The sequence below is a fragment of the Morchella importuna genome (genome assembly GCF_003444635.1).
Source record: "Morchella importuna strain M04M26 chromosome Unknown Morimp01GS001, whole genome shotgun sequence".
Classification (NCBI taxonomy): Eukaryota; Fungi; Ascomycota; class Pezizomycetes; order Pezizales; family Morchellaceae; genus Morchella; species Morchella importuna.
Genome location: NW_025763398.1, coordinates 1296686 through 1312498, shown reverse-complemented (window position 1 = coordinate 1312498; position 15813 = coordinate 1296686). Strand labels below are relative to the sequence as shown.

Sequence of the window (15813 nt, the reverse complement as noted above, 5' to 3'; positions counted from 1 at the left end):
GTTATGTAACGTGGGAGAATTGGGGGGTCTCTTGGGACTGGATGTAAAGATCACACCAGACGATTTTCTTTGGCTCACTGTGTTCAGCTTCCGTTTTGCAGTAGGTAGTAATATGAGCGGACTGATCGAGAAGTAGGATATGCGGGAATAAGGAGGTATTGTATTTGGGGGTACCACGATGTGACGTAGAATAGTAATGTTGCTTCTTTGCCAGTGAGAGGGAAGGGAGGCACATGTTTTATACCTAATTTCACGGTAGAAGGACTCGACCAGGGGCAGGTGGGATGTGGCGGAGGTGGAGGTGGAGGGTGGTGGTAGAGAAAAGTAACAATAGTAAGATAGCTAAGAGTCGGTAGTATTGTACAGTATAGAACTACATGTGTAGAAACAAAGTAAAACAGGCATCCGCACACGCGACCAGGTTCATCAATGGGTAACCAGTACAAACCAAAACCGGACTGTCATCCCTAGAGAGACCCAAGATCTCGCCCATTCCTCCAACAATAGGCCTGCGGATTTGATAGTGCTTGTGCCCACCATGTAATAGCAGTCGTATTAACACCATCAAAAGAGAGAGTAACACAGTAACACGCCTACCTACTCTATGAGTGATCGCGGCGTGTGCGACTGTGCAGACAGCCTTCTCTTTTTTTTTCTCCCCAGAAAAAGGAAGAAAAACACTGAAAAGTATGGGCATGGTATTTCCAAGCCACCCAAATATCAAATGGCAGCTCTCTGTGCAGCCTCAGCCCTCGTTCGAACGGGCGCGGATCGCTCTCTCTCCACGATTGTGTTTCCGCTGCGGCTGAGGTGCCTATGACCTAGACCTAGCACGTTTCTAGCATCGGCAAGCGACCCTGGTGGTGATTCGGCCTGCAGACGCAGGGAATGGTTTTGAGTTCCCATCTGGAACACTTGTTCGGCGGGCACCACCGAGAGAGAGACTTGCGGGACCTCCATGGCCAGGAAAAACATCCCACCATTCCCCCAAGATCCCTACTTGACGCGCTTTCAACCCCTCCCTGTTCCACAAGGCACAACCACCATCACTGCTTGGTGATAGTGGCCAAGCGTGCCTATGCCACGCTTAGAATCGCGATGCAGTGTCGAAGCTAGAGAGCATTCTGGTTGGGGAATTGCAAAGACTACCAGTACCTACATAGGTTAGAAAGTTCTACCCAGGGTCCACGGATTCGGAAACGGCACAAGTCCCACACAGCAAGCAGCACGCAGCAGGTAGATAGAGTCAGTCAGTTGTTACCTACGAGTGTCACCTTCCCAGGAATAATGAATAATCCGATAGAGAAAAACTCTTCTAAATTGCGCAAAAAATGTATTCACATTCCGTCCCAGAAAAATAAAATAAAGTACATATAGATATCGATCTGGTGATATGTGTTAATCTACTCTAACAGGTCAGCAGCGTGTCTGGTGTTTTGGAAAGTCTACGACTGTAACCCATCCATCGAAAAATGTCTCATGTCCCCGGGGGATATTTTCGATCCTAAGACCAAACTCTTGCGCGTTTGTTCGAAGTCTAATCAAGGTAACATTTTGTTCGACCGGTCCACTCGGAAGTCTGGTCTTCCTTCTCCGATGTTTGAAATTCGCAGATTAGGGATAAGTACCTCTCTGCCGGTACTGCTTGCGCGATCGGCCATTGACAGTTGAGAACGTGCTCCTCAGGGATGCTGGTGCCATCTTTGCAGAAACCGCAACAGAAGAAAGAGACAGAGACATTCTAACGCGCGCTGCTGCACCTGGCGCGCGCTCTTCACACCAGATCACTCACATCCTATTGCACCAGCGCCAACCAAAAAATCTTCACCAGCGGCCCACGATTTCAAGTTATGTGCAGTTATACCGACAAGTGGTAAGCGCTAGAGTGTCCAAAACCTCTTTCCGGTACTCCTCCGGACCTCAGCTCAAACTCGGGTTCTTACCACTCTACCGGCATCTACCGGTACGTAACTACCTACAGTCGACAATAAGACATTTTACTATCGTGACGACACATTTGTGTAAGAGGACATTGGGCGATTGTCAACTCATCAAGACGTGTAGATCAGACTGATCGTCACCTGGATAATATCCTCGCCTTTCTTCTCCACCAACTTTACACAGAGTATCTATATCATACTCACTCCAATTAACATGAGCCAGCAATACTGGCTGGGACCAACCAAAAATCAATCAAAAAATTCAGGATATCTGACCCAATTGAAACTACACTTTATGGTACATACGTATATGTGCTCTACATGCAACACCACACCTAAAAGAAAGCTGCAGAAAGAAATAAACCCAGAAAGAAATAAACCGACAACCGTCGACAAAGTCTAAAACGGGACTAATTATGTAAAAGGGCTACATATCTCATTCCAAATCGCACCTCGCAAACAAGACTGGAAGATATCATGGGAACTCTAGGGTAACTAACACTAATGTCATTAAAAGAAAAGTCTTCTCGGACGACAGTAAGACATCATGAGAAATGATCATGAATACTATGCCTCCTCTGAGTCTCTTCGTGGTCTGCTTCACTCTTTTCTGCCTCTCTCTTCAACCTCAACCGTTTCTTCCTCTCATAAACCGCCCTAACTGCTCTCTTAAGTTTATCGGCACCTTCGTCGAAATTTGCTTGCGCTAATGCTACCGTCTTGTCAACCTCTTCCGGTGTCCACTACGCCACAAAAATGTCAGATTCCGGTTTTGTTTTCAGCCCGACGCACACCGATGAGAAATCGGCAAGAGTGAGAGTAAACAAACTAAGAAGAAAAAATGACAGCGGGGCAGAGTAGGGCAATAATTCAAAGCCAGCAAATAGGGGGTCAATCACAGACCTCGAAATTCCACGTTGAGAGATAAGGCGACCGTTCGGGCTCCACGCCAGGGGCTTTCTCGTTTGGAATGAGTGGGAAATAAGCAACAGTAATCCCTGTTGAGAATCAAAGTCAGCATCAGCCCTATCGGTTATTTAAGAGTGCGGAAAAAGAGGCAGTTTTTGAGTGGCTGCGGTGAGGTTTCGACATTACAACAACGCCTCAGTCGCAGTTAAACTGAGCCAATGATATGTCAAGAAAGACATAAACAATAACACATGTCAAAAATACACCACCATGATAAACCCCGCACTCTGCGAGGAATCTCGATTACCCAATCTCGTGACTCTGGAAGCAGTCCGATAAGATAGAGTGGGGAGAAGAGGAGGGGTAAAAATAAAACTACGATGTGACGGGACATAGAAACGGGAATCCACTAACCAGCATCTGGATCCATCAACTCCCAATCCTCCTCCACGGCCTTACTTGGGGGCGGCTCCTCATCGGTGCTCCTCTCCTCCTTGCTTCCAACCCAAACGGTACAGTATCCAAGCGCGCTCTTTTTTCTCTCCTCTTCTGTCTTTGTGGCAGGTGACTTGCTTGCTTCGGCCTCCTCATCCTCCCTCTGCGCTTCCTCGAGCTTCTCTTTTGCCTCTGAGGTCGAGTGTGCCTGCGCACCCTCTAGTTCCTCTAGAATGGTCGAGTCGGAATCCTCTTCCTTGGGCCACCCAATGGACACGGGCCAGCCTTGGACTTTGCGCTGTTTTGCGTAACCTTCGGCGAAACCGAGCCAATTGGCGGTCTGAATGTCGGCCGAGGAGTCGAATGCCAGGAGAATATCGACGTTGCGGCCGCGGCGGAGAAGCGGGTAGCATGCAAGATTGTTAGACATACCTGCATCCTACATTATGGGGGGCACGGGTTAGAGGATAGATACTTTGTGCATACATGTATGTACTCGATTTGGACAACACACCATCAGCTTCATGCCCTCAGACTCGTACAAAGATTCTGGACACGTATCAGGCAGTGAATCCTTTAGGCCTTTGACAAAATTTGGCATCTGCGCGGGGTCGATAGGATGGACTTTGCTCAGATCGTTGTTTCTCTCGAGCACCATTTTGTCGAGTGCCAGAAATAGATTGATCGACGTGACAAATGGGCGGATCTCAGCATAGTAATGGCTCAGCGTCGCACAAAACGCAGATCCAAAAATGCCGAATAGTAGCGGGAGTTTCATTTCTGGCACTTCACGGTCGACATTGACGCCGCCCTCGAAGCGGCGGCCCATAGACCAAGTTGGGATGCCGGCTGTTAGTGAAGTAGTTAGTTAATAAACATGATTCGTTCCGTTTCGATCATAGGCTATCATTCGGTCATTTCCTACCATCTAAGTCTTCGCAGAAAAACTCGAATGGAGTTACCTCGAACCACTGAAACCAGGCTTCACCGGATTTACTGGCCTTTTCCTTGACCTCCTCTGTGATACTCTCGTTCTTCTCGTTCTCTCCGCCTACAAATGGAATCTCGTGACGGACCGCTGTATATATCGGCAATGGCTGCTCGCCGTTCTCTAGATACCGCTTCTGGTTACTTAACTTGAGATCCTGATCATTGACCTTTGTCTCCTCACTTGGCACCAACAATCTCGCGCCCAGAAGCAGGCCATACAAATCCACCAGGCCGAAAGACGAATATCCTGTCCGCAACCTCTCTACCACACCTCTAAGCAAATACTTGTTGGCCGGCGGCGCCGTCAGAAGCTCGAGCGCCTTGGGCGGATACGCAATATGCACGCAGATACGCTCCCTGATATGCTGTAGCACCTTGTCAAAATTACAGTCACCAATACTCGTTAGATATAGTGCCTGCAGCCAACAGCTCCCTGATACACCCGCCGTATAAGTTGCGCAGTCATAGAGTCCCGCCCGCGTCAGCGCACGATAGTACCCCGTCCCCGCAACCATCGCACGGAGCCCACCACCGCTCCCCGTGATCGCAATCACCGGTACGTCGTCCTCATGGATCTCTGCCTCGGGGATACCTAGATAGCTGGCGAGCGCCTTCTTCGTGTGCGTGCGCCGGCGGGCAAGGAATTCCTGCTCTTCCACGCAAAGGTCCTTCCCTTGCCGGACGCGCGCATCCCACTCGATCTCGGGCGTGATCTTTGGGTCCTTTGCCTCCTCCCAGAGCGTGCCAGCCAGCGAGCCAGGCTCCATATTAAGTTCGCGCTGCAGCTTTGTAATCCATTCCGGTAGTCCGACGGCCCATGTCGGGAAGACGTGGGTGAGGTCAGTGAGCTTGCCCCACTCGATGCTGATGATGCTCTCCTTTGCGGCCAGTAGCTTGGATGAGAAGTTGAGCCACTGGTAGTCTGAGGATGCGTCTTCCTGTTCAGCGGCGGCCGCGGCAGTGACGGATTGGTCGGAGGGGTCCGGCGCCGGGAGCGGCTTAACGGATTCCTGCTCGGCTTGGAGCTGCGCGGAGAGGTCGGGCGTGACTTTGACGAGCGCGGGGAACTCGGTGGTGCTGTCGCATTGCAGCCCTGGGGATTTGCGCCGGCGGGATTGCGTCTGGTAGAATGTAACAAGGACAGTTGCGGTGACGAGGGCGCCGAGGCCGATCTTGAGGTTTGTGCTGCTGTTCATTGGTGGAGTATCCGCAGCGGCGGTGCGGGAGGACGAATACGAAGACGAAGATGGAGAGGGGGGACTCCGGGAGAAGGGAGCAGCACCATCGGTTTGGGATGATTTACAGCGTAGAGAGGTTAAAGAAGCAATCCGGTGTGAGCGACCCCTCCCCCTCCTCCACCCCCACAGCAGGCGGCGGTAGCATGATGATGGTGAGGATGATCCTGGGGCCGACAGAATGCGCATGTGGAGGGGATTTGCAAAAGCATGTGCCAGCCAGCAGCAGCAACCAGCGAGCAGCGTGTAACTAATGGATCAAATGGATTCAATTGGGAGGGGTGGAATTGTTTTTTCTTCTTTTCTTTTGTGATTGTCAGGAGGTAGACGGGACGAAATATCATATTTTGTTTGTTTTACGTCAAAGAGAAGGGGGAAAATGACAGTCTCCCTTCGGTTTTTTTTTCTTTCCCCTCGCTCTTTCTCTACTAGACTCTTCTACTCCCCACTTCCTTGGAATTACATGAGGGTTTTTTTCTGTTGGGGAATTTAATATTGTACCGGTTAGCCACTCGGGGGAGTGGAATGTTTGGGGGGTTGAGCCATTCCGTCATGAGTCGTCAGGAGCGACAGATCAGAGACAGATAGACGGATGGGCGGAGGCGGGGGGGGGGGGGGCGGTGACGTCAGGTGGGGTTGTTGCGGTCGGTTGCTCAATCAATCAATCAATCAATCAATCAATCTGGGTTGGTTGCCACACACGGTCCGGTGCTCGCTGCTCAGACTGGCTCAGGGTGAGGGCTGGTTACACGGGATCGTATCTTGTGTGTGGTACAGGGCTTCTCTTCTCTCTGTGGATCTCGCTCTGGCTGTGGCGTGGATCTCAGCGGTGGTCGCTATTTTTGCAACCTTCTATTTTTGAGTGCGGTACTCTAGGACTCTCTGTATGTATGAAGTAGGTTATGGGGATGCACCAGTATCTATGTATCGTGCTCTAGATACGCGGCATTAGGTAGTAGATTAGATTAAACCTTTCGATCCTGCTCCCGACTGGACCTGCCCACCACCTGACGAGTATGTGAGGCAAAGAAGGCACTGCGAGTGATTCGGTATGACTCTGCTCACTCAGTCAGTGTTTGTTCTTGCCAACATCACCAGAATCAGCAGCATCATCGGCATCATCAACCACGCGACAGGAATGTAACGTGGTTCGGGTGCAGCAGTGGTTGGCCTTTGTGGCAGCTGAAGGCGCTGAGTTTTCTTCTCTTTCCCTCTTCTCTGTTCTCTGTCTTGAACCTTTACATACGTGTGTAATGGGTTTGAGACAGTATGTATGTAGGTAAGATGCAAGAATGTATGTAGGTAGGTTGGTAGCCTAGGGCACCGATTTGCTGTGAGAGGAGGGGAATGCGTTGCACGGCGCCGGGGGCATGTGTTTGCGTGGGTTGGAGTTAGGGTTTGTGCCGGCGCGGGTGACGAGTGACGGGTTGTGAGTGGAGAAGGGAGGTGTGGTTGTAGGGAGGGAGGGAGGGGAGAGGGAGGCGGGGTTTCATCATGTGGATGGTGGTGGTGGGGAGGCACGGGGGCTATGAGGGTGGCTGCACAGGGTGTCACTCGATGTCGGTTCTGGTGCCGTGAAGCAAGCTGCGGTGTAGTGCCATGTCACAAATACTTGGAGAACGAGACTGATACCAGTAGTTACAACTGAAGCTTGAGCTTTTTTTAAAAAAGAGAAAAAATCCGTATTTAAATTTCAAAAAGACTATAACGCCAAAGTACTTTTTTTTTCTGTGCGTGTGTGCTTGTGCCTGTCCCTGTCCCTACCCGCCCTAGTATACATACAGAAGCCTCCTTGTTTTGTTTTCTTCATTCTGGGGGGAACTACTATATCCTGCAGGCTCGTTCATTAATAAAGAAAATTTGGTTGTTGTCGTAGTAGTGGTTTGGTGGTCGTGGTTTGTGAGGATAGTGGTATCTATTCCTCCATAGCGTTTTTGCTACACTCGACTACCTTGAAGTCCGCATTTGACCAGTACCTGTTGTTCATTGTCAGTCTTCAGACTCCAGACCCCGGGAGCAGCAGTGTGGAAAACTCACGCAACAGGCTCAACCTTAAACTCGGCCACTGCACACCCAAACTGCTTCAACAAATTCGCCTGCTTCGAGTCGAGCTTCTTCCCCTCTACACAGACCGTGTACGGCTGGTCCAGGTGCACCTTCCCCTGCAGCAGCTTCGTCGGCATGCCCAGCGCCCTGACGGTGCTCTCGAGCGAGTGCGCGAGCGGCACGTCTTCCTCGGTCGGGATCTGCCCGCCCATGCTGTACACGGTGCCCTCGGGGACGACGAACGTGAGCGGCGCAATGCAGTTCATGCGCGCATAGTCGGCCTTGATGAAGGTCTCAAAGTACTCGATGATCTCCTGCGCGGGCCGGTTGGTGAACAGCAGGCCGACGTTGCCCGCGAGGTGCTTGGAGAGGGAGGAGAGGTTGTCGCGGTATTCGTCGGCGGCGGTGGTGCCGAGGGCTTTGGCCATGACTTTGGTTTTGCCGAAGAAGAGTCTGGAGGAGTTGGAGTTAGTTAGGTATCTTATATATATATATATTGTCTGTGGGAGACAATTGTTTGAGGAGGGCTTGGGTATGGAGGTATCTACCTGCAGTCGCTGAGGTCTGTTCGCACCTCCTTCAAATGGGTGTTGCGCATGTTCTCGACGGAGAAGACAAGACATGTCTGATACTCGTCGAGGGACTCCCGGACCTTTGTGAAGAGACGCTCATTGTTCTCTCTTCCGGGCTTCTTCCCCGTCTTTGTCAATGATACGACCTTTGATCTCTTGCTGCGAGGCATTGCTGTTTATATTTAAGTGTATATTTTTAAATGTCCTAGCGTTGGGGGGTTGAGGGTTGAGGTTGATGTTGGGAAGGTTAGAGCTTAGGGAAGATTTGTTTTGTCGCCCAACTTTTTTTTTTCTTTGCGAAAGTTTCTGTGCGGTGTGGGGTTAGTGCAGTGCGGCGCCTTACCGCTTTGGGCACTGGGATGGGTGGGGCCAAGCGATCTGGTTGGAGCCTCTTCAACGTCGCATCCTGGGAAGCTTGGTTTGGTGGGTGCTGCTACTATCATTGACACTCACTCGGGAAACCCCCAACACCACAGCAGAAACAGAAACAGGGGTATAGAGAGGCATCTTGAAAATGCTGCCCTACATGGACTACATCCAGAACGCATTCTACGAGGCCACAGACTGGAACCAGGACAATTCCTATGCGCAGCTCACGGCCACAGCTCGCGGTACTGCCCCCACACTCCATCCTCAATATCATACAATGCACAAAAGCTAATAAAACATATCCCCAACCAGCGCTGCTCGACTTTCCCACCCCCCGCGGCCTCAAGATGAACCTCTCCTCCCTCTCATCCCCCAACTTCGCCACCACCTACGGCTTCGGCAATGTCGGCGTCGTCGACGGCTCCGTATCGTACCTCTGGTCGTCGCTCCCGCTCACAAACGTGCAGCGCAGCTGCGACGTCGACCTGCACGCCGTGACGCAGGGATACCGGCAGCTGCAGGAGCTGCGGCGCCCGGACGACCCGGCAGATTGGGAGGTGTGGCAGGGCGGGAACAGGATCGATGGAAGAAGTGGGCGCCGCCGCTAAGTGCATTTTTCTTGCCCCCCCCCTCTCTTGGTGTAGGGTGTGCTGATTTTTTGGTGGTGGTGCTTACGGGGTGGAAGATACACTGCTGTGTGGGAAGATGTATTTACCGGCGTCGCAGCTGGAGGCACTGTATTTGAGGAGGATGTCGCCGACGCAGCAGATTAGACTTACGGCGGTGAGCGACTCGAAGCTCAAGAGTGGTGGGACGGTATGTGTGCCATTTCTGGTCTTTATATCTGTGAATTGGAGGGTCCGGAGCTTAATTGAGACACCGGGGGATGGTGGGTGTAGATAATGGCCATGCTCCAGCAAGACACCGGCAAGTGGTGTTCAGAGTATCTCTACATCACCGACGGTGCTCTCATCGGCGCCCGCGGGCTCTACAACTTTGGCCGCGACCCCCGCAAATCAGACCCCCCCACCGCAACCACCGAGTATGCCGGGCGATTTAGCATGGGAGCGGAACTCTACTACGGGATTCTCAATAAGAGCGCCGGAAGTCTGTAAACCCACTCCTCTTCATTTTTCGTTTCACTACTATACTGAGACGCTGCCAGTGTCGACGGGATTCCGCTACAGCACGCTCCCAACACATCCCGGTACGCCATTGACTATGACCCTAACCCTAAACCCACTCATGGGACATCTCTCGGCCACCTACGCCATCAGAGCCGGAACATCGGCGGCGTTTTGCAGTAGGTTCGAGTTTAATATGTACTCGTATGAGAGTGACTTGTCGGTAGGGTGTGAGCTGTGGAGACGCCGCTCGAGCGAGAGTAAGGCACCGGGCGGTGAGAAGAAGTCGCTGAGGGAGGAAGAAGAGGAGGAGGAAATCAAAGATAATTTCGCCGGTGTCCTGAAGGCTAGGGTCTCGCAGAGCTTGGGGATTGGGCTGCTGTGGGAGGGGAGGATCAAGCATTTGCTTTTTAGTGTGGGTGCGGGTATTGATTTGAGGAGGAGGGATGCGCCGTTTAGAGCTGTGGGGCTGGAGTTGCAGTACTCGTCGTGAGTGTGGTTGTAGGTGTTGGTCTTGTTGACCCCGGGGCCCTGCTGTAAATGATAGTTAGAACGTGTTTAGCAGATGCCTTCACAAACGGGTTATGGGATGGCATCATGGGCAGAATCAAGGAATTGATGGCTCCAGTGATAAAGTAGCATACTCTTGTATCAATTCAGAGCCGGATGGCCTTAAAAGATAAAAAAACAATTATCTCCTTAATGATTATTTCGTCTTGGCCAGTTGGTCTAGTGCTCAAAAGTTCGTGCCAACAGCATTCGTCAGCACGTGGGACCCTCTGACGCCGCTTTACCAAAAAAGAGCCCCGCAGGCCAACCTCTCATCCCGCCAAAAAACATCTCCGACTTATCACACCACCCCCCACCACCAGATATAATCCAAGATGACGAGCATTTTCCAAGCCCCTAGAAATAACGGAACCCTTTGTACGTCCCAATGCACCCCCCTATGATGATAAAGAACCCCTGCTGACAAACACACGCAGTCCTGGGAGGAGAGAAGATCACCGGCGCGGAGGTTCGAGATCAGAATGGTAAGGGGGTGGAATCTCAGTGTTTCCATCGATTAGGTGGCACCAACTAATACGCTTCATTGAAGTTCTTGCTACCCAGGCCATTGCGAACATTGTTAAGAGCTCATATGGGCCTTCCGGGCTCGACAAGATGATGGTGGATGACATTGGAGATGTGACCGTAACGAATGATGGAGCTACCATCCTGAGTCTTTTGGACGTTGAGCATCCCGCCGGAAAGATCTTAGTGGACCTTGCCCAGCAACAGGATAAAGAGGTTAGAGATAGGCCCCGAGTTTTAGATGGAACAATTCAGCTCCTGGATGGATTCTACAATGCAGCTACTTTTCTAACACTTTGTTTGACGGCGGTTCTACTTAGGTTGGAGATGGAACAACATCGGTCGTGATCATTGCCGCCGAACTCCTCCGAAGAGCAAACGAACTTGTTCGCAACCGGATACACCCTACCACCATCATCACCGGATACCGTCTCGCCCTCCGGGAGGCTGTAAAGTACATGCAGGATGTCATGTCCATCAAGGTCGAATCACTCGGAACCGAAACCCTAATCAACATTGCAAAGACCTCCATGTCGTCGAAAATTATTGGTAGTGACTCTGAATTCTTCGCCAGGCTGTGTGTCGACGCGATGCAGGCTGTCAAGTCCACCAACGGCCGAGGAGAGGTCAAGTACCCTGTTAAGGCTGTCAATATCCTTAAGGCTCACGGAAAGGGTGCTTTGGAATCTATGTTGGTAAGGGGATATGCTTTGAACTGCACAGTTGCCTCCCAGGCTATGCCTACCCGTATACAGAACGCAAAAATTGCTTGTCTCGACATCAACCTTCAGAAGGCACGCATGGCTCTTGGCGTCCACATCACCATTGATGACCCACAGCAGCTCGAGGCTATCCGGGAACGTGAGGCCTCAATGGTCCTGGACCGTATAAAGTTAATTTTGGATGCTGGTGCAAATGTTATCTTTACAACTAAGGGTATTGATGATCTATGTTTGAAGACTTTCGTTGAGAAGGGTGCTATGGCTGTCAGGCGTTGCAAGAAGGAGGATCTGAGGCGGATAGCGAAGGCTACCGGAGCCACTCTTATCAGCTCGCTCTCAAACTTGGAGGGCGAGGAGGTGTTTGAGCCCTCATCTTTGGGAACAGCTGAGGAGGTTGTGCAGGAGCGTATCTCTGACGATGAGTGCATCTTGGTCAAGGGTACCAAGGCGTTCTCCTCCGCCTCCATTATCTTGCGAGGCCCCAACGACTACCAACTTGATGAGATGGAGAGGTCTGTTCACGACTCTCTCTGCGCTGTCAAGCGAACTCTTGAGAGCGGAAAGGTCGTTCCAGGAGGTGGTGCCGTCGAGACTGCTCTGAGCATCTACTTGGAGAACTTTGCTACCACCCTTGGCTCCCGTGAGCAGCTCGCAATCGCCGAGTTTGCTTCTTCCCTCCTCGTCATCCCCAAAACTCTTGCCGTCAATGCCGCGAAGGACTCTTCCGACCTTGTTGCCAAGCTCCGGTCATACCACGCTGCTAGCCAGACAGCTGATGAGACCGACACCAAGAAGAAGAACTACAAGAACTACGGTCTGGACCTGTTGAGGGGTAAGGTAACGGATGAGGTCAAGGCGGGAGTTTTGGAGCCAACCATGAGCAAGGTGAAGAGTTTGGTACGTTATATATCTTCCTCTCTGTTCTTCTTACCTTTGGGAGGGTCGATATACTCATAAATTGTTTTTGGTGATATAGAAATCAGGTGTAGAGGCTTGTATCGCGATCATGAGAATTGATACCATGATTAAGTTGGATCGTAAGTTATCATTACCTACATAGACACATACCAGAAACTAACTCAGTCCCTTTTTTACAGCCGAACAACCACAAGAAGACCCCCACGGTGGCCACTAAGCGCGCAGACGATTCAAAGGTGGCAGGAGCCTATGGTGAAGGAATATAAGCGTACTTATTTTTTTCCTCGTTAATGCTGTATCTTAAATGAACCTAGTTGGCTAGAGAAAAAATCAAACTGGCGCCTACTCTTAAGTGGGGAAATAATATCCATCGTATAATATCAAAGGTACATGTATCTGTGTGTGCTTAGCAACTTGGGTGACGGTGATTGAAATAGTACTCAATGTAAATCAAGTCTTGGGTTTCTTGCAGGAGATGGGGTGTTGGTTAAGAAGTTTGTCTTGATGTTTGCTTGATACTGATTCGATACGCGGTATTACTGTCACGCTTACTGACATAACTTCGATGGCTCTTGTGTGGACTCCCAGAATTGTAGATATGGAACAAGCCCATAAACTCTGTGTGTATGCATAAACAAAGCAGATGCATTACGCCCAGACAAAGGTGACCAGGAGTCAAGTGAATATGGGCCGAAGACACACTCAAGCAACCACATCCACGCAGAAACCTAGAGGCTTAACTGTTAGTTTGCCAGGAGAGGACATCGTAACATGATCAAGCACGAATAAATATATTTGTTCATGATTCGTCTTGAAGTGATATTAGGTAGTGAGAAGGCGCCAGAGTACATACATGTATCGATGTTCTCGATCTCGTCCAGTCATTCATGCAGCCCATTCAGGAATCCCCATGATTGTTTGGTTCAGTCATGAATGGACCAAGTGGTAGGGCATCAAGATGGAATATCCGGGAGACCTATGGCCCCTTTCCACTGCAATAATGTCTGCCAACTTTAGATAGCCAGACACTCTCACTCGATTGCGATGATGACAGCCTTAGCAGCTAAACTTGCCTGTGCTTCCTTAGAACCCTCATTTCATGTCAATGTTAGCTACATAATATTGGGGATATCGATGGGAGTAAAATTAATTACCAAGCAATTATTAGTCCATTGGGGTAGAATATCGGGGTCCATGCGACTCGTCGAATATTTCCATGCACTCTACATGATAGCGGGAAGATCCAAGTCGTGCTGCAGATAGCTTGAGAAAAATTATCGAGCTTAGGGCTTTGCCGTTTACTCAACCTGGGTTGGAGTGGTATATGGTATTTATCCGTAGCTAGACTAAAGGTATCTCATTAATCTATGGACGAACCGGTCCATTGTCAACTAGATAAAGTTTCACCCTCGCTATCGGGGTATATTTTACTTCTGGTCTTGCGCTCATCACGTGCACTCGCTCATCACCGTCTAAGGCTGAGAGACTAGCAATAGGAAGGCGGGCTCTTTGTTAATACCTTGACCTTAATAACTTCTCTTTAAAGAGCTGGACATGCCCAGGCCCGCGGTCTCGTACTTTCCCTTACGCGCGCCCAAACCAATAGTCAATTTTGATCATCTCTAAAAAATCTCTCAGGAAGGGATAAAATACAAACAATCAGATATCCTCGCTGGGACACATATGCATGCTATAAATATAAAGCTGGGCACATGATGCGAGGAAATGTTGTAATCCCGAGTGAGAATATGTGAATCTACAGCACAGCGTGGCTCACGAGGGACCACTTACCAAAGCGGGCACCATGCACTAAGTACATATGCAATTGTAAAAGACCACCTGCCACCACATTTCGTTTGTTGCAGATGGCTGTAATTCAGACCAGAAATCCTCTAATAAAGAGCAGGCATGGTACGGTTCGTGGTATCCCCTCATGATCATAGTTGTATAATACCACAGATAGTAGGAGCATCCTTATTAAAATGTGGACCTACGAATATATATATAATCGTCATATTCCACGATCAGGGCACAGTAAATGACAACATAGCTGTCACTATAAATGTAATTGATGCTGACGTATAACTGCCTTCGAGTGATATTGTATGATCGAGATTATTATCCCAGACGGAATTACATGTCAGAGTGGTGCCCAATATATATACCGATTTGCGCTGTACTCTTGGACGACTTATTTCGCTCACGCCCGGCCGTAGCCTGTATTCATGAATTATGTTATTCGGATTTATGATTTACTAACTTGAAGACTGAAATATGCCACCCACCTAATCGCTGGAACCCTCAACCCCGGAGGGGGTAAAACAATATTGAGATAGAAATATATTTTATAAATCAAATACTCCAATTGATCATCAATCTTTATAATTAGGCAAGCCTACCCTCAGTCCCCTCAGTCACACATCCATAAAACGACCACTTAGGGTTCTCCGTCTCATCTATATCAATATTAATATTAACAGTGGCAGTAGCAACCCTCACCTTAATTCCTTTCAACCCAGTTAGTTCTACAGGTCCTAAATCACTCATGTCCTGTTCAAATATCCACCTCAACCCACATACACCTCTCAGCCATGGCATCACAATCTCCTCCCCCAACGACCCCAAGCTCTCGAATACTAGCCTTGTCAATGGAATCCTTCCACATACATCACCATTCTCTATTGCATTAATACCGTGACCTCCTATGAGAGTGCCAGAAAGGAGGACATGGAAGGAGAAAGGCAAGGGTAGAGTGGTAGATAGGAAGCTGTAATGAAGTTGGTAGATCGTGTAACTCTCTGGGTAGAGTAGGCGGAAAGCGGGGGAGTGGGTGAGTGTATTGGGGAGATAGTATGGAGGTATAAGTGAGATGTAGGGGAAGCGTTGGCGTGCTGGGGAGCAGGAGAAGGAGGGGCGCCGTGGGGGGTAAGGGTTTTTCCGGGGAGAACCTATCGCACCAAGATCTAGGTCTATAGCTTCCTTTCTGGGGTTTTCGAATGAATTAAGTGTAGATATACAGTCCGCTGACTTCGTATGTTTGGGGTCTTGGAGAGCAGTCATTAGTGGATCTTTTACTTCCGATCGGATTGTAGTATTGGAAATAGATGTCTGTTTTGCGGTCTCGGAAGACTCGAGGACCACTTCTGTATGGTCTGATCTCTCGACTGGGCCTGGGGTTTCTGCTTCGAGTTGTATCTTGCTCGTTTTGGTAGTTGCTCAAGAGGTAATGATCAATTTTACCTCTTTTTTTCTTTGTTCACCTCCATATGTAGAAAATCTTGCCAATCCAGTCATTTGTGCTTGATTATATGCTGGTTGGAAAAAAACGCCACTTATGTGAGGTGCCTTTTTCATAGCGGGCTTGAAAGAAAATATCTCCCATTCAGGAGGGAAAGGATAAGGAACAGCGATATACGTAGTGTGATTCCTGCTCGTGTAGTTCGAAAACTCCTTTGTTAGGTGAATATAAGATATGTACA

General features: G+C 49.7%; 4 protein-coding genes across 4 annotated transcripts; 2 read left to right on the top strand and 2 right to left on the bottom strand.

The window, feature by feature from the left end:
• Nucleotides 1-2485: 2485 nt before the first annotated feature.
• Nucleotides 2486-5698, bottom strand: LAJ45_00302 (uncharacterized protein; the record flags this gene model as incomplete). The annotated part of the gene is made up of 6 exons (XM_046109903.1): nt 2486-2683; nt 2844-2938; nt 3264-3723; nt 3799-4133; nt 4210-4395; nt 4456-5698. 6 exons carry the CDS (start codon nt 5696-5698, stop codon nt 2486-2488), a joined length of 2517 nt encoding a protein of 838 aa, XP_045976596.1.
• Nucleotides 5699-7424: 1726 nt separating this feature from the next.
• Nucleotides 7425-8297, bottom strand: LAJ45_00301 (uncharacterized protein; the record flags this gene model as incomplete). The annotated part of the gene is made up of 3 exons (XM_046109902.1): nt 7425-7485; nt 7547-8008; nt 8104-8297. 3 exons carry the CDS (start codon nt 8295-8297, stop codon nt 7425-7427), a joined length of 717 nt encoding a protein of 238 aa, XP_045976595.1.
• A 344-nt stretch (nt 8298-8641) lies between these two features.
• LAJ45_00300 (uncharacterized protein) lies at nt 8642-10113 on the top strand (the record flags this gene model as incomplete). Its single annotated transcript, XM_046109901.1, has 5 exons — nt 8642-8738; nt 8809-9087; nt 9182-9312; nt 9396-9603; nt 9662-10113. 5 exons carry the CDS (start codon nt 8642-8644, stop codon nt 10111-10113), a joined length of 1167 nt encoding a protein of 388 aa, XP_045976594.1.
• Nucleotides 10114-10504: 391 nt separating this feature from the next.
• LAJ45_00299 (uncharacterized protein) lies at nt 10505-12551 on the top strand (the record flags this gene model as incomplete). Its single annotated transcript, XM_046109900.1, has 6 exons — nt 10505-10547; nt 10607-10654; nt 10720-10910; nt 11015-12313; nt 12393-12453; nt 12514-12551. 6 exons carry the CDS (start codon nt 10505-10507, stop codon nt 12549-12551), a joined length of 1680 nt encoding a protein of 559 aa, XP_045976593.1.
• Between the last annotated feature and the right edge of the window lie 3262 nt (nt 12552-15813).